General features: G+C 43.3%; 1 protein-coding gene across 3 annotated transcripts in view; it reads left to right on the forward strand.

Moving 5' to 3' along the window:
- The first annotated feature begins 5,414 nt into the window (after positions 1-5,414).
- dennd1b (DENN/MADD domain containing 1B) overlaps positions 5,415-19,111 on the forward strand; it is a 278,033-nt gene continuing 264,336 nt past the window's right edge. For all 3 annotated transcript variants that reach the window (XM_078561729.1, XM_078561730.1, XM_078561731.1), the window contains exons 1-2: positions 5,415-5,612; positions 15,541-15,605. In XM_078561729.1, the coding sequence (XP_078417855.1) occupies positions 5,596-5,612; positions 15,541-15,605 (82 nt within the window). In that variant the 5' untranslated portion in view covers positions 5,415-5,595. The remainder of the gene's footprint in view (positions 5,613-15,540; positions 15,606-19,111) is intronic.

The following is a 19,111-nucleotide window of genomic DNA, read 5'->3' on the forward strand; positions in this document are numbered from 1 at the left end:
AAAAGATTGTAAAAATCTGCCCTGCAATTACAGACCAGGCAGTTTAACTTCGGTGGTGGAGAAACTTCTAGAAACAATTATTCAGGATAGAATTCATAGTCACATGGAAAAATGTGGATTGATTTGGAAGAGTCAGCATGGATTTGTTAAAGCAAAATCGTGTCTAACTAACTTGCTGGAGTTTTTTGAAGAGGTAACAGAGATGGTTGACAAGGGCAAGGCCGTTGATGTGGTGTATATGGACTTCCAAAAGGCATTTGATATAGTGCCACACAACAGACTTGTGAGGAAAGTTATAGGTCATGGAATAAAAGGGATAGAAGCAATGTGGATACAAAATTGGCTGAGGGATATGAAACAGTAATGGTTAATGGGTATTTTTCAGGCTGGAAGAAGGTTTGTAGTGAAGTTCTCCAGGGGTTGGTATTGGGACCCTTGCTTTTCCTGATATATATAAATGAACTGGATCTTGGTGTGCAGGGGACAATTTCAAAGTTTGCGGACGACACAAAACTTGGGAGAATTGTAAACTGTGAGGAGGACAGTGTAGAACTTCAAAAGGACATTGACACATTGGTGGAGTGGGCAGATAGGTGGCAGATGAAGTTCAATGCGGAGAAGTGCGAGGTGATACACTTTGGCACAAAGAACATGGAGAGACAGTATAAAATCTAAAGGGTGTGCAGGAGCAGAGAGACCTGGGTGTATATGTACATCAGTCATTAAAGGTGGCAGGACAGGTAGACAGAGCTGTTACTGAAGCATACAGTATTCTAGGCTTCATTAATAGGGGCATAGAGTACAACAGCAGGAAGGTTATGATGAACTTATATAAGACACCGGTGAGACCACAGCTGGAGTATTGTGTACAGTTTTGGGTGCCACACTATCAGAAGGATGTGAATACATTGGAGAAAGTGCAGAAGAGCTTTACGAGAATGGTTCCAGGGATGAGACACTTCAGTTATGAGGAAAGACTGGAGAAGTTGGGACTGTTTTCTTTGGAGAGAAGGCTAAGAGGAGACTTGAAAGAAGTTTTCAAAATCACGAGGGGCCTGGACAGAGCAGATAGAGAGAAACTGTTCTTACTCGTTAATGGATTGAGCACCAAAGGGCACAGTTTTAAAATGTTTTGCAAAAGAAGCAAATGCAAGGTGAGAAAAAGCTTTTTCACTCAGCGAGTAGTTAGGGTTTGGAATGCACTGCCTGGAAGTGTGGTGGAGGCAGGTTCAATTGAGGCATTCAAGTGGGCATTGGATGATTATTGAAATAAAAACAATGTGCAAGGTTACGGGGAAAAGGCAGGAGACTGGCACGAAGTTAAAATGCTCAGACAGCCAGTGCAGACACGATGGGCTGAATGGTCTCCTTCTACACCGGAACAATTCTATGATTTTGTTAATTGTTATTGTTGATAGAAGCATAAAATTACGAAGTGATATTAATAGATAAAGTGAATGAGCAAAACTTTCAATGTAGGCAAATGTGAGGTCACCCACTTTGAACTTAATAAGGATAGAATAGAGTAGTTGGAAAGTTGTAAAGCTAGGCACTGTGGCAGTCAAGAGAGAATTGTGCATCCATACACGTATGCCATTCAAATGTCATTGAACAAGAACAAAAAAGAATCAAAAAGGCCAATATAATGTTGGTCTTTATTGCTAAAGAAGAAGAAATGCAGGGTTCGACATCATGCCTCAGTTATACAAAGCCCTGATAAGACCTGATCTGGAGTACTGTGAGCAGTGCTGTGTACTACACCTTAGGAAGGATATATTCACTTTGGCGGCACTGTAGTGTAGGTTTACCAGAATGATACCTGGACTTGGAGAGGGAAATTCCAAAGAGCAATTGCAAAACCATGGCTGTATTCCCTGGAATTTGGAAGGTTAAAGGATAACTTGATAGAAGTTTTCAAGATATTAGGGTAAAGGATAGGGTAGCTTGAAAGAAACAATTTCCACTGGTTGCGGAGTTTAGGACTAGGAAGCACAGTCTAAAAATTAGAGCCAGACCTTTCAGGGGAGATGAGGAAACACTTCTACACACAAGGGCAGGACCTTCTCCACTTAAAACATTTTCAGTTGGCGGAACCATTTGTGGGTCCTGACCTCATTCATGTCGGAAGCCGACAGGCCAGCTCCACAGTGTCCAAAAAGGATGGCAGGCAGGACACAGATGTAGGAGGTCCAAAGAGAAAGATTCTAGGAGTGTCTGGATGACAACTCCCATTGGGAGAGTTGGGTGCTGCTGAAGTGCATATGAACATACAAACATACGAATTAGGAGCAGGGGTAGGCCACTCAGCCCCTTGAGCCTGCTCTGCCATTCAAAAGATCATGGCTGATCTGATTATAACCTCAACTCCACCTTCCCACCTACCCCGATAACCTTTCACCCACTTGCTTATGGTAGATGGAAAACACAATGTTGCCTCAAAATAGCGGTGAAGCGGAAAGGCCCAGAACTGTCCAGGCTGTCAGTATGAAGGGGGACTGCTCCACAAGGATGCCTTTGGCCTCGGTTATGCACGACAGCTCTGTGATAGTGGCATGGACAGCAGTGTCTGATATTCCACAGACTCATGACCCTCAGGGGAAAAAAAAAACCCTTATCTCCACCTTAAGTGGGAGACCCCTTATTTTTAAGCTTTGTCCCCCCTTCTAGTCTTTCCCACAAGGTGAAACATCCTGTCAGCATCCACTCTGTCAAATCCCCTCAGGATCTTATGTTTCAATAAGATTGCATCGCATTCTTCTAAGCTCCAATGGATACAGATCCACCCTGTCCAACTTTTCCTCATAAGATAACAACCCAATCCCAGGAATCAGTCGCATGACCCTTCTCTGAACTGCTTCTAACGCAATTATGTCTTATCTTACATAAGGAGACCAAAACTGCACGCAGAAATCTAGACATGGCCTCAATAATTCCCTGTACAACAGTAAAAAAACATCCCTAGAGAAGACTATTAGGGGCACAAAATGTTAACTCTGTTTCTCTCTCTACAGGTGATGCCAGACCTGTTGAGTTTTTCCAGCCTTTTCTGTTTTTATTTCAGATTTCCAGCATCTGCAGTATTCTGCTTTCAGCCCTATATCTATGTTCTATTCCCCTTGCAATAAACAACATTCCATTTGCCTTCTTAATTGATTGGTTGTATTGCTGCGCACAGTTAAAGGGCAAATTGCCCTTTTAAATACCTGGTGCCCGCTACCCACTGTGGATGGAGGGCAGCCACGGGGTCAGGGAGTCCACCTCCAGGAAAATCTCCCGGAGGCAGGAATACCTGAGAGAGTGGCTCTGATTTCCACCCACCCCTCCACTTTCAAAGTTGCCTGTACAGGGCTAGGAAAATTTCACCCAACTCTTTTCTGGAAATGGCATTTGATGCTAGATCAATTGTTAATTGTTGAGGTCTTAACAATTCACCGTATTTATTAATAACTTACATGATGGGATAGAAAGTCACATATCTAAATTGCTGATGACACAATGATAGGTGGCATTTTAAGCAGTGTAGATGGAAGCCAGAAATGATAGCGATATGGATAGATAATGTGAATGGGCAAAACTGTGGCAAATGGATTTCAATGAAGGTAAAGATGAGGTCATCCACTTTGGACCTAAAAAGATGAATCAGGTTTGAGGGGGAAAATTATTCCTGTTCCTTTGACCTTTGATAATGTAAGTATGATAAAAGTTCATTGGCATTGGAGGAGGCATTGTAAGTCACCCTTAAATTGAGTGATGTCTTGATGATAGATAAACATTACTCAGAGTCAAAAAGAACACCAAGTTGAATCAAATGGTCCAAAAATCTGAGTTGAGGAACAGGGAAGTGAATGAAGTTAGGGAGAAAAATGGTGTTGATGGAGTCTGAATAATAACATCTTTTCTGAAGCACATCTTCATTTGAATATTTTATCTCCAAAAAATTGCAGATTTGGTTATAAATGGGGAAATTTTACCTAGGTCCATATACAGTCTTGGGATGTATTGATGAATAGACATTGCCTTCAAAATTATCAGTTGTAGAACTGTAGTATAAGTTGCATTTTTTGGTTTCATTAATGTGTAACACAAATTGTAAATGTATTGTTTATGCATGTATCACTTGTTTGTCTTTACTCCACAAACCCATTTTATCCAACTGCTGCTTGACATAGCGAGCTTAAAATGTTAATTAGATAACTTTCTGGCCAATATTTAGATGATCCAAATAGTACTGGGTTCCTGCCTGTGATTCTTTAAACTCATCCCTGATCTCAGCAGTTTGAGCCAACTCCAGAGGGATCAAAGGTAAGAAGGAATCAGAGGGCTCTATATAGTTATCAAGCTTTGGAAAGTTTCCATAAGATAATTATATGCTTTAATGCTGTGATAATATGCTTCTTGGCCGATGTTTACCAGCCATTCGTCACATAACATATATTGTTCCCATCACTGTCAGCACCAGTACTTTGCTCCTGTTAAAAACAAAAAGCTAAAAGCTACTGCGGATGCTGGAAATCCAAAACAAAAACAGAATTACCTGGAAAAACTCAGCAGATCTGGCAGCATCGGTGGAGAAGAAATCAGTTAACGTTTCGAGTCTTCACGACCCTTCAAACCTTTGCTCCTGTTGTCTAGCTTAAAGTACTGTTGTCACATATTGAGAAAAAACACACTTGCTTACACTCCAAGTCGATTTTCCCAGTTCAAGTGGATGGGCAATTTCACATCCACCATACTGTACTGAAATCCACATGATAACACTCGCATGTGAAATTATTGTTCAGAACTATGGTAACTTAATTGCAGAGAACTGTATTGACACTGAAGCTCTCTGGTACCTGGGGGGTGACATACAGGATTGACCATTTATCTTGATTATGATTATTTACTGGAAATGGCTCTACATTGATATTGCTTGGAACAGCTGTTTTACAAATATTTGTGGCTGTTTGGGCTTGGGAATAGTGTGGGGAAAGGGGAAGGTGGTGGTGGTGGGCTTGTTTTTGGATGTAGAAGACAGGCTATAGAGTTGAGCAACAGAATTCCTACATTCTCACTGTTTAAACTTCCTGAATAGAGGTTTAGGGAAAATAATACACACAAACAGACGAAAAAAGATAATTACTTAAAAAAAAGAGAAGACAATAATGTAGGCCCACACTGCACACCTGGAGGTTTTATTTTACCTGATTTCTTTCCCCCAGCTAGTGTTGATGTTCACCAGGAGATTCGATGTCACTTATTCTGCTCAACGTGTTCATTTCACCCCACCACTGACAATCCACTATCAGTGGAGTGAACTCAACTCTGAGAAGCTTCCTATAGTGGGACTCGGTCAGGTGACGTCGCCAACCTTTTCTGTCAGTGAGTCCGAACTTCCTAATTTGTCTGTTGTCTGTGTGTGTGTGTGTGTTGCGAGGTGGAGCAGCAGCAGCGGCAGCAGTACCAGCACCATGGTCCCGTGAGTGGTGTGAAGCAGCGCTGCTCCCTCGGCTGCAACCACAGTCTGTGCGCCTGCTTCTCCCGCAGCCCAGACAGACAGACAGACAGAGGAGAGATCCGGGGAGGGGGGGGGAGCCGCACCGAGATGCCGTAACCATGGACTGTAGACTGAAGTAAGTGAGTGGGGAGGTCGGGCCCGAGGGTGGGAGGCTGGGTGGGTGGGTGGATGGAGAGCTGGGGACTCCTGCCGCAGGGGGCAACGCACCTGGCTGGGGTGAGCCGAGCTGGGACGGGACGGGACGGGACTGGCGCCTGCTGCATTCGCCGGGAGCGTTGGCTTTTGTTGCAGAGCAAAAGCGTCAGTGTCTCTGAATCTGCTGAAGTCTTGAGGCTTCAGGCCTGCTCCCTCCCTCCCTCCCTCTCTCTGCTAAATCAGATTGATGACGGTGAAGGCTGTACATTTCGTGTTTAACCAGGATGTGCTCTGAACATCTGCACTGTCTGGTTTACGAAACAATAAAAGGCTTGGGTTCCTCCAGCCTTGCAATTTCATGTTGTATTTGGTGTACAAATATTGTCTTATCATTTGTAAATTACACGAAAAATAGAAGGACCAGTTTAGGAAAATATTAGTAGCAAGGCGATTAAGTCTCCTATTCTGTTTGGAAAGATACCATGTTTTGATCGTTAATATTACAAAAACAGACCTGTGTGGTTGGTGTTAAGACCCTGTCTGAGCTCGTAAGTAAGCCTAAGGATAATACAAACAGTATGTGTGTTAACAGGGTAGCCAGTTAAACAAAACATATTATGTGAAAATCCAAAAACAAAAGTTTTTGGAATTTATTTTTTATTCATTCATGGGACGTGAGTGTGGCTGGCTGGGTCAGCATTTATTGCCCATCTCTAATTGCCCTTGGGAAGGTGGTGCTGAGTTGCCTTCTTGAACTGCTACAGCCCATGTTGTGTAGGTACACCCACAGTGCTGTTAGGGAGGGAGTTCCAGGAATTTGACCCAGCGACAGTGAAGGAACGGCAACATATTTCCAAGTCAGGATGGTGAGTGGCTCAGATGGGAACTTCCAGGTGGAGGCGTTCCCATGTGTCTGCTGCCCTTATCCTTCTAGATGATAGTGGTCATGGGTTTGGAAGGTGTTGTCTAAGGAGGCTTGGTGAATTCCTGCAGTACATCTTGTAGATGGTACACACTGCTGCCATTGTGCATCGGTGGTGGAGGGAGTGAATGTTTGTGGAGGTGGTGCCAATCAAGTGGGCAGCTGTGTCCTGGTAGAGCTTTTTGAGTGTTGTTAGAGCTGCACTTATCCAGGCAAGTGGAGAGTATTCCATCACACTCCTGATTTATGCCTTGTAGATGGTGGACAGGCTTTGGAGAGTCAGGAGGTGAGTTACTCTCTGTAGAATTCCCAGCCTCTGACCTGCTCTTGTAGCCACAATATTTATATGGCTCGTCCAGTTCATCTTCTGGTAAATGGTAACACCCAGTATGTTGATAGTGGGGGTTTCAGCGATGGTAATGCCATTGAATGTCAAGAGATGACGGTTAGATTCCCTCTTGTTCAAGATGGTCATTGCCTGGCACTTGTGTGGAGCAAATGTTACTTGCCACTTGTCAGCCCAAGTCTGGATATTGTCCAGGTCTTGCTGCATTTGGACACGGCTAAAATGGAGAGTTTAAACAGTTCTAGGAGTAGCCTTGACATCTTTTCCATTACAATGCATATATTAAGAATCCACTTAAGAATGGCAAACCAGTGCACTGATGTGCTTTGCCACAGAGTGGGAACAAGAATTAGCAGAAGTGGTTCTCTTCCTAAAACTCTGTTCAGCAATCTTCAAAAAGGACATAATATTGGTGAGAAAGCCACGCACCGCTGTTGTCACACTTGATGTTACAGACAACACCGCCCTTTCAGTATTTGCTGAATGAAACCTGGGGTGCTGCTGGGGAACCTTTCTACCCGAACAATTCTAATAAAACGTTGGAAGAGATCACCAGCAAATGCGGTTTTAAAATTCTACAGCATGCAATGAAATGATGAATTTTCGGCGAATTTCTGCCATGTCTGATGTTAAGATGTTGTGGGTTGTGTTATCATTATGAGAGGTGGCGTTTCTTTGTGGTTTACAAGAGAGGGGTAGGATGTTGGTTGCTACACTGCATTTTCCCATGCAGGGAGAGTTATTTTTCAGTACCTTATTAGAAATAGTGTGCAACAATGTGGTGTGCTCTGTAGAATGATGGAAGAGGAGATCAGTTAGTAACCTTTCAGGCTGATCCCATCCATATCTTGAAATCAAATTGTAGAGTGGCTGTGTCAGAATATCATTTTACAGGGGTTAAGGCAAAGTGTATTTTTAAAATATTCCTTCACAGGATGTGGGCTTCGTTGGCTAGGCCAGCATTTTTATTGCCTAACACTAATTGCCCTTGAGAAGTTGGTGGTGAGCTGCCTTCTTGAACCGCTGCAGTCCATGTGGTGCAGGTGCACCCACAGTACTGTTTGGGAGGGAGTTCTAGGATTTTGACCAAGAGACAGTGAAGAATGGTGATATATTTCCAACACACAAAATGCTGGAAAAACTCAGCAGGTCTGACAGCATCTGTGGAGAGAAAGACATAGTTAACGTTTCAAGTCCGCATGACTCTTCTTCAGAGCATCATATGGACTCAAAACGTTAACTATGTCTTTCTCTCCACAGATGCTGTCAGATCTGCTGAGTTTTTCCAGCATTTTTTTGTTTCTGTTACTGCATTCGCAGTATTTTGCCTTTATCTGATATATTTCCAAGTCAGGATGGTGAGTGGCTTGGAGGGGAACTTGCCGGTGGTGGTGTTCCTATGTGTCTGCTGCCCTTGTCCTTCTAGATGGTAGCAGTCACAGGTTTGGAAGGTGCTGTTGAAAGAGCCTTGGTGAGTTCCTGCAGTGCATCCTGTAGATGGTACACACACTGCTGCCACTGTACATCAGTGGTGGAGGGAGTGAATGTTGAAGGTGGTGAGTGGGGTGCCAATCAAGCGGGCAGCTGTGTCCTGGTAGAGCTTTTTGAGTGTTGTTGGAGCTGAGTTCATCTAGGCAAATAGAGAGCATTCCATCACACTCCTGACCTGTGCATGGGCAAAGATAAATTAATTTCAGCAAGAGCATTTTTTTTTTGTTTTTGAAGGATGCATCATAATTAGTCTTTTAAGCACCTGCGTAAACACAGTGAGAACATGTTCCAGTAAAACCAGAAATGACTTGGTGAAACAGTTGCAATAATGTTTACCATGGAAGGATTTTTAGCACAGTGTCCAAGGATTTGTGACTGTTTCCCTGGCAAAGATCTGTTAGCTTCACACCAGCTGGGGAAAGACAGTGGTGTAGTGGTAATATAACTGGACTAGTAATCCTGAGGCCCAGACTAGGGTTCAAAACCATGGCAGCTGGTGGAATTTAAATTCACTAATAAATTTCAGTTAATGAATTTTTAAAAATCTGGAATTGAAAGCTAGTTTAAGTGATGGCACCATGAAACTATCATCGATTGTCATAAAAACCCATCTGGTTTACTAATGTCCTTACCTGGTCTGCCACACATATGGACTCCAGATACACAAACATTGTGGTTGACTCTTAACTGCCCTCTGAAATGGCCTAGTTAACCACTCAACCAAACCGCTACAGAAAAGACATAAAGGAATAAAACTGGACGGATCACCTGGCATTGACTAGGTACTGGAAATGACAATGGCACACTCAGCCCTGCTGACCCTGCTAACTAACATCTGAAGGGGGTTGTGGCAAAATTGGAAGAGCTGTTTCCCAGAATAGCCCAGCTTCGCAGCCAATGGCCCAGACACCACTAGCACCATCCCTGGGTATGTCCTCTCCCACCAGCAGGATAGACCCAGCAGAGGCATTCGTGCAGTGGTATAGAGTGGGAGATGGTTGCTGTGGGAGTCCTTTTAATATTGATTCCAGACCCAGTGAAGTCTCAAGGCATCAGGTCAAACATGGACGAGGGAACCGCCTTCTGATTACTATCTGCTGCCTTCCCTACCCCCTGTCCGCCTGCACCCCCACCTCAGCTGATGAATCAGTGCTCCTCCATGTTGGACACCACTTGGAGGAAGCACTAAGGGTGGCAAGGGCACAGAATGTACTCTGGGTGGGGGACTTCAATGTCCAATTCCAAGAGTGGCTCGGTCGCACCATGATAGACTGAGCTGGCCAAGTCCTAAAGGACGTAGCTGCTAGACTGGGTCTGTGGAAGGTGGTGACGGAACCACCAAGGGAGTAAACATAGTAGATCTGGTCCTCTTCAATCTACCTGTTGCAGATAAATCTATCCATGACATTATAGGTGGAAGTGACCACCAGACAGTCTTTGTGGGGCCAAAGTCCCATCTTCACAGTGAGGATATCCTCCATCGTGTTGTGTGGCACTACCACCATGCTAAATTGGATATATTTTGAACAGACCTGGCAACTCAAAACTGGGCATCCATGAGGTGCTTTGGGCCATCAGCAGCAGCAAAATTGTACTCAAACATAATCTGTAACCTCATGGCCCGGCTTATCCCCCACTCTACCATTACCATCAAGCCGGGGATCAACCCTGGTTCAATGAAGAGTGCAGGAGGGCATGCCAGGAACAGCACCAGGCATACGTAAAAAATGAGGTGTCAACCTGGCGAAGTTACAACACAGGACTACTTGTAATCCAAATAGCAGAAGCAACATGCAATAGACGGAGCTAAGTGATCCCACAACCACTGGATTGGATCTAATCTCTGCATCCTTGCCAAATCCAGTCTTAGAAACATAGAAACTAGGAGCAGGAGTAGGCCATTCAGCCCTTCGAGCCTGCCATTCATTATGATCATGGTTGATCATCCAACTCAATAGCCTGCTCCCGCTTTCTCCCCATACGCTTTGATCCCTTTTGCCCCAAGAGCTATATCTAACTCCTTCTTGAAAGCATACAATGTTTTGGTCTCAGCTACTTTCTGTGGTAATGAATTCTGGGTGAAGAAAATTCTCCTCATCTCAGTCCTAAATGGTCTACCCAATACCCTCAGACTGTGACCCCTGGTCCTGGACTCCCCCACCATCGGGAACATCCTTCCTGCATCTACGCTGTCTAGCATGTTAGAATTTTATAGGTTTCTATGAGATGCCCTCTCAGTCTTCTGAACTCCAGCGAATATAATCCTAATCGACTCAATCTCTCCCCATATGTCAGTCCCGCCATCCCAGGAATCAGTGGATAAACCTTCGCGGCACTTTATAGCAAGTGCATCCTTCCTCAGCTAAGGAGACCAAAACTGCACACAATATTCCAGATGTGGTCTCACCAAGGCCCTGTACAATTGCAGGAAGACATCCCTGTTCCTGTACTCGAATCCTCTCGCTATGAAGGCCAACATACCATTTGCCTTCTTTACCGCCTGCTACACCTGCATGCTTAGCTTCAGCGACTGGTGTACGAGGACACCCAGGTCTCGTTGCACATTCCCCTTTCTCAATTTATAACCGTTCAGATAATCTGCCTTCCCGTTTTTGCTACCAAAATGGATAACCTCACATTTATCCATATTATACTGCATCTGCCATGCATTTGCCCACTCACTCAGCTTATCCAAATCACACTGAAGCATCTCTGCATCCCCCTCACAGCTCACTCTCCCACCCAGTCATCAATGGTGGTGGACAATTAAACAACTAATAGGAGGAAGAGGCTCTACAAATATCCCCATCCTCATTTGTGGGAGAGCCCAGTACATCAGCACAAAAGACAAGGCTGATGCATTTGTAACGATCTTCAGCCAGAAGTGCTGAGTGGATGATCCATCTCAGCCTCCTCCTGAGGTCCCCAGCATCATAGATGCCAGTCTTCAGCCAATTCGATTCATTCCACGTGATATCAAGAAATGGCTGAAGGCACTGGATACTGGAAAGGTTATGGGCCCTGACAATATCCCGGCAATAGTACTGAAGATATGCTCCAGAACTTGCCGCATCCCTATCCAAGCTGTTCTAGTAGAGCTGCAACACTGGCATCTTGGCAATGTGAAAATGTGCCCAGGTTTGTCCTGTCCACAAAATGCATGACAAATCCAATCCGGCCAATTATCGCCTCATCAGTCTACTCTTGATTGTCAGCAAGTGTCATCGACAGTGCTATCAAGCAACACTTAGCCAGCAACAACTTGCTCACTTTGGGTTCCAGCAGAATCACTAGGCTCCTGACCTCATTACAGTCTTGGCCCAAACATGGACGAAAGAGCTGAATTCCAGAGGTGAGGTGAGAGTGACAGTCCTTGAAATCAAGGCTGCAGTTGACCGAGTGTGGCATCAAGGAGCCCTGGCAAAATTGACGTCAGTGGGAATTGGGGGGGGGGGGGAAACTTTCCACTGGTTGGAGTCATACCGAGCACAAAGGAAGATGGTTGTGATTGTTGGAGGTCAATCATTTCAGGCCCAGAACAACACTGCAGGAGTTCCTTAGGATAGTGCCCTCGGCCTAACCATCTTCAGCTCCTTTATCAATAAGGTCAGAAATGTGCCGATTGTGCAAACAATGTTCAGTATCATTCGCAGCTCTTCATAATAAAGCAGTCCATGCCTGAATACAGCGAGACCTGGGCAGCATTCTGGCTTGAGCTGATAAGTGGCAAGTAACATTCATGCCACACAAGTGCCAGGCAATGACCATCTCCAACAAGACAGAATCCAACCATCACCCCTTGACACTCAATGACCTCACCATGGCTGAATCCTCCACTATCAATATCAAGGGGTTTACTATTGACTAGAACCTGAACTGGACCAGCCATATAAATACTGTGGTTAAAAGAATAAGTGAGAGGCTGGGAATTCTGTTGTGATTATCTCACCTCATGACTCCCCGAAGCCTGTTCACCATGTACAAGGCACAAGTCAGGAGTGTGGTGGAATACTCTCCACTTGCCTGGATGAGTGCAGCTCCAACAACATCAAAAAAAGCTCTACACCTTCCAGGACACAGCTGCCCACTTGATTGGCACCCCATCCACCATTTTAAACATTCGCTCCCACCACCACCTACACACAGTGGCAGCAGTGTGTACAGTCTACAAGATGTACTGCAGCAATGCACCAAAGCTCCTTCGACAGCACCTTCTAAACCCATGACCTCTATCATCTTGGAGGACAAGCAGATGCATGGGAACACCACCACCTGCAAGTTCCCCTCCAAGCCACAAACTGCCCTGACTTGGAACTATATCGCCATTCCTTCACTGTCTCTGGATCAAAACCCTGGAACTTCCTCCTTAATAACACTGTGGGTGCCTACACCACATTGTCTGCAGCGGTTCATCACCACCTTCTCATGGGCAATTGGGGATGGGCAATAAATGCTGACCTAGCCAGCGATGCTAACATCACATGAACATAAAAGAAAACTGAGGACCCTCTGGTCTCAATGACTTTGCATTATATCAGGTGATGTCTTTACTGACTGCACATACAGTTGCAGGTGGCTGTTTACTATTTAGCTTTAGGTACAAAGAACCACCTGGAATCTTGTCAGACTTGTTAGCTAAAAGTTGACTGTCACAATGCAAAGCCAAGTGAATCAACTTGATGGTTTTGCAGCTAATGTGAAATACTGCATTGATAGCTAGTCTGCAACTCTGCTGTGCAGCTTTCACTGCTGCCTTGAAGAAACACCTTCATTGTGAGGCAGGACGCACTCCAGATTGCTGGACATAGTTTATGGTTGCTTTTTTACGTGGAAAAAGAAAACTCGTGATTCCCCATATCCATGTGTTCAAACAGAATTATTATGAACTATTTTCTTGCATCAGGAGAAGGCTAACTTTTTGCTGATGATTGCTATCGGGGAGCAGGTGTGAAGTTTTTCTGGTTGCCATGCCCACCGTTGCTTTTGAAGCTATATGTCTAAAAGCGAGAAGCCTGTTCAATGGTCCAGGTGGCTGAACCTGGTGCTGCTGGAAGAAAGAAATAACAATGATGATGCTTTACATGCTGTGCAGTTTGCAGATGAAGATGTTGTACTGGCCATGCTTCTGATGTCTTGTACCTACTGTACTTGAGATGGCCATAAAGACGTACATTAAAGCAATGGACCACCTAGTCTTGCTTCTGTCTCGACTTGACATCCATGTTGGAAATAATGGGAGAGTCCCAAATTGAAGAGGCTATCTTTCTGATTTCATATAGTATTTTGTCCAAGACTCGAGTGCACTGACGAGCATGTACATAAATTGAATGTATACTAAATTGCATCCTAAAGGCATCTATGGCAGATGATCATTTGACATTTTCTATTTGGATTTCTTGAATTTAATGTTAAATTGGAGGGCTGAATCTGACTTTGAATTTCAGAATTCTGCACCTCCTTAGCATTCAGTAGTTTTTGAGGGGCTTGTTTTTTCTTCTCCCTCCCAATGAAAGGGACTTAAATTTTTATTGCATTGTAATTTGTTTCAAATGCAACGCTATTGTTTTAAATGTAGTACCTATAATTAAAGGGCAAACATGGAAAATACATTCTAGTGAGTTCACTTATGATGCTAAATATTGTGGGAAATGTATTTTGTTCCTTGTTAATATTGTGTTAGAAAGCTGCTGGTTTATAGATGTCCTGGGAGCAGCTGTTTGTTTGGTGCAAAGTCCTCCCGCTGTGATAGTTTGGAGTTCTGCTGAAATGACTTGAGTAATGGTGGTTTGCTAAGCAGGTACTCGCATGCGCTATGTCACAGGAATAGGACTGGCAGTTTCTAGACTGTAACTTTAACTCATTGTCTTATATCATAAAACACAGAAACCAGGAACCTGTGACACATACCAATAAGTGCAGATTATATACATTTAGGGTTATGATTGGGAGATAGAAGACAGAGTGGAACAAAAGTATATTCTGTAAATGGTAGGATGTAACAAGTAGTGTTCCTCAGTGATCTGTACTGTGAACTCCATTTTTTTACATATTTACCAATGACTTGGATGAAGAAATAGAGTTGCATATTGAAGTTGCAGATGACACAAAATTGGGAGGCACAGTAAGTGTTGTAGATGGGAGCAAAGGCTCATTGAATGAGTGGGCAAAACTGACAAAATGGTGTTCCATAAGGATCCGAGAGAGGCAAATGTGAGTATTTTCTCAAGATTGTAAAACTAGAGGAGCTAATAGATTTGGGTGTCCCTGTACACAAATCACTTAAAGCTCGTGAACAGGTCCAAAAATTAATCAAAAAGACTAACAGTATGTTGGCAGTTATCTGAAGGATATTGGAAGATGAGGAGGAATTGATGCTCCAGTTTGCACAGACCCTTGGTCAGACCTCACTTGGAGTATTATGTTCAGAAATGGGAATTGCACCTCAAGAATCCACCAGAATAATGGCCGTGTTGACGGGTTGTGTCAGGTTACATGAACCAATTGATCTAATTGAGGTACTTAAAAATGGATTTGACAGAATAGATAAGGAGAATCTATATCCTCAGGTGGATGAAATCTAGAACAAGAGGGTGTAATATTAAAATTAGAGCCAAGGGTGAAATCAAGAAGTATTTCTTCACAGAAAGGGTAGTAAAATTCTGGAATATTCTCTCACCAAAAGGTAGTGAATGTTGGATCAAGGCTGAGATCGATGATGTTTTGTTAGGAAGGGGTGTCAAAGAATATTGGTCAAAATGAATAAATGGAGTTAAGATACAGATCAGCCATGATCTAATTGAATGGCAGAATGAGGGAGAGTCTAATTGGCCTGCTCTTGTTCCTATATGTACATTCAGTTGAACACACTTGTCTCTAAATCCGTAATATCTGGACTGCTTTGGAATGCCATGAAATTCTGAATGTGTTGCAGTCTGATTGAAAGGTCATGTCTTGCTTATGAAACGTGAAAATTGGGGTGGGGATCTGTAGTTGTTCCAGATCCTGATAATGTTTTTTTCTCTTGCAAGAGATTTTGTTACATTATTTTTCACATGTATAATAGGTTTAAGTATTCTTGTCAGTAGCTTGAGGTAGCAAAGCAACATGCTCGACCCGATGAATCAACTTTTTGCTTTATTTCTTTAACAGAGAGAGCCCAGAAAGAACATTTGATCTGGTCTTCAAGGTGACTTGCCCAGCTTCTGAAAATGAAGGTATCTTGCATCTTAAGTCCTATCTTGGGTTTGATATTTTGTGCCTAGTGTTAAAATATCAAAGAATTGCCACTGACTTCTCTGCTGACTTAACTACTTTGATTTCTTGTGGCCCTGTTTCGTTAACTTAGTTTCTGTGGGGTTACCATATTACATCCAGATGAAATGGAGCTCTTGGAAATGTGTTCATAGTGAAAATTGTTTCATAAGAGAAATTTAGATTAGTCTCCTATTCAAGTTTGGTGGCAGGTGACTATGTCTGGAAAAAAAATATCTCATTCTAATCATATATATGTAGTCATTTTATACCACTTGAAAATTAGTTTGAGAATTTACAGATACAAAATTTAATGTTACAAATTGCAAGCATAGCCTCTGAATACCTTTTAAAAAAAAAATTATTGTGAAGCAGATTGGAAATGTCACCAGGCGCATTCAGTAACTGGCCCAATTTGAGTCACAAATTCTGCTTTTCTGTCCTTTGCATCTATTCCATGCACTACAGTGTGAAGCATGCACTGAATTGGAGAATCAGTACTACTACGATGTGAGGAGATGACTGATATGTCAGATATAGAAATGTAGTGAATGTGGTGCAGTTTCAGGAAACATTTGACAAGGTATAACAAATGAGACTGTTGTAGAAGATTAAAGGGTATGGAGAGATAGGAAGAGTAGCAAATTGGATTAAAAAATAGTTCGAAGGCAGGAAATTGAGCAGGAATTAAGGGCAGTTCACCAGGCTGGATGGATTTGGGTAGCATTGGCTTGGAACAACTTTTATTACCTGTGTACTTCAATGATTTGGAATTGGGCTGAAGGAACTGGTGACCAAATTTGCATTTGAATTTGAGCAGATAGTTTTGGGTTTAGGTTCACAAGTTATTAGAAACAGAAAGTCAATCAATTGCTGTAAAAGGATAAGTAGGAGTATAGGAAAGTGCGCCAGGAGCAGCACCAGGCATACCTAAAAATGAGATATCAACCTGGTGAAGCTACAACACAGGACAACTTGCATTCTAAAAAGCAGAAGCAGCATGCTATAGACAGACCTAATTGATCCCACACCAACGATTAGATCTAAGCTCTGCAATCCTGCCATGTCCTGAATAGTGGTGGACAATTAAGCAACTAACTAGAGGAGAAGGCTCCAAAAACATCCCCAGCTTGATTTTTGGTGGAGCCCAGCACATAGATTCAAACGATAAGGCTGAAGAATTTGCAACCATTGTCTGCCATAAGTACCGGGTGGATAATCAAACTTTCCCTTCTCCGGAGGTGCCCAGTGTCACAGATACCATTTTTCAGCCCATTTCACTGATTCACATGATATCATGAAATGGCTGAAAGCACTGGATACTGCAAAAGCTATGGGCCCTGACAACATCCTAGCTGTGAAGACTCATGCTCCAGAATCAGCCGCAACTTTAGTCAAGTTGTTCCAGTAAAGCTACAACAGTGGCATCTACCTGGCAATGTGAAAAACTGCTCAGGCATGCCCTACCCACAAAAAGCAGGACAGATCCAATCCAACCATTTTCCATCACATCAGTCTACTCTCAATTATCAGCCAAGTGATGAGAGGTGTCATCAGCAGTTCTGTTAATTGGGACTTACTCAGCAACAACCTGCTCACCAATGCTTTGCACCAGGGCCGCTTGGCTTCAGTCTTCATTACAGCCTTGGTCTGAACATGGACATGAGCTGAATTCCAGAAGTGAGGTGAAAGTGTCTGGCCTTGACATCAAGGCAGCATTTGACCAAGGAGCCCTGGCAAAATTGCAGTCATTGGGAATCTGGCAGGGGGAACCTTTCCATTGATTGGAGTCACACTGAGCACAAAGTGAAAGGCCTCCAACAACCCATAACCAATCCTCTAAGCCCCAGGTATTACTGCAGGAGTTCTTCAGGGTAGTGTCCCAGGTAAAAACCATCTTCAGCTGCTTCATGACCTTCCCTCTATCAGAAGTGGGGATGTTTGCTGATTGCACGGTTTTCAGTACCATTCGCAACTGTTCAGTACTGTTGTAGTCCGTGCCTGCATGCAGCAAAACCAGACAATCCACAGGCTTGTGCTGTAAATACTGTAGCCGCAAGAGAATGTCAGAGGCTGGGAATTCTGTGGCAAGTAACTCACCTCCTGAATCCAAAGCCTATTCACCACCTACAAGGCACAAGTCAGGAGTGTGATGGAATACATTCCACTGGCCTGGATGAATGCAACTCAAATAACACTCAACACAATCCAAGAACTAACAGCCACTCGATTGACACTCCATCCATCACCATAAACATATATTCCCTCTATCATCAGCACACAGTGGCTGGTGTGTGGACAATGTACAAGATGTACTGCAGCAACTTACCAAGATTCTTTCGACAGCACCTTGCAAACTTGCAACGTCTTTTCCCTAAAAATATAAGGTCAGTAGATGTACGTGAATGTTATCAGCTGCAAGTTCCTCTATAAGTCGCATACCATCCTGACCTGAAACTATATCACTGTTCCTTTATTGTTGCTGGGCCCAAACCCTGGAACCCTACTAACAGTGCTGTGTGTGCCTACATGACATGGCCTGCAGTGGTTCAAGAAGGTGGCTCACCACTACCTTCTCCAGGGCAATTAGGGATTGAAGGCAGTAAATGCTGGCATTGCCAGCAACACTTACATCACAAGAACAAATTTTATAAAAAGGGAGACTGGGATTTTATGCCAAGTGGTGTAGACTATGGAAGTAATAGTAAATCTATATAAAAGCTTAGGAGTACAATACTATATGCAGTATTTGATTCTAAAGGAGGTGCAAGCAATATAGAGGGTGCAACACAGATTCAATAAGATGTGGCTTGGTGTGAGAAAATACAGAGATTAAGGGAGAAAAGTTTGGGCTGTTTTGTTGAAATAATGGCTATTTCTACGTGATAGTATTGAGATGTTGAAAGTTGTGAAGGAATGGTACAGAGTGGATAGAAGCAGACTTCCAAGGGTTGAGGGATCCAGAACATAGATGTAAGATTCAGAAATTTAGGAGAGAGAGCAAGAGAATTATTTTTTTTTCTGGAGGTCTGTCAGGCTGCAGAGTGCACTTCCATAGCTCATGATTGATGCAGGGTCCACGGTAACATTTAACTTAAATAGTTGGGTGAAGGAAAGAGGGCCAGTGGATTAAGATGAATGGAACAGGGGATGAGGATGGCTTCCTTGTGGAGGATGATCACCAACATAGACTGTTGGGGCTGAAGAACATGTTTCCATGTTGCAATGCCATGTAGAGGCAGCTCCACTTTTCAGTGTAATGTTAATTTCATCTCCAGGGTGAGTGGGATAGAACTGTGAACCACTAACTAATGGGAAGTATATCTTTAGTAAAATAGCAAGTGGAATGAGTCATAATGTTGTGCATTTTCTGTTCCCAAAGACGTAAATGGGTAAAGTACAGTGTGGAAGTGAGAAATTTTGGGGCAATGACGCTCTCCTTTTTTGTCAGTGCTTTTAAATGTTTAAT

This window comes from Cetorhinus maximus, chromosome 17, assembly GCF_964194155.1.
Source record: "Cetorhinus maximus chromosome 17, sCetMax3.hap1.1, whole genome shotgun sequence".
Taxonomy (NCBI): Eukaryota; Metazoa; Chordata; class Chondrichthyes; order Lamniformes; family Cetorhinidae; genus Cetorhinus; species Cetorhinus maximus.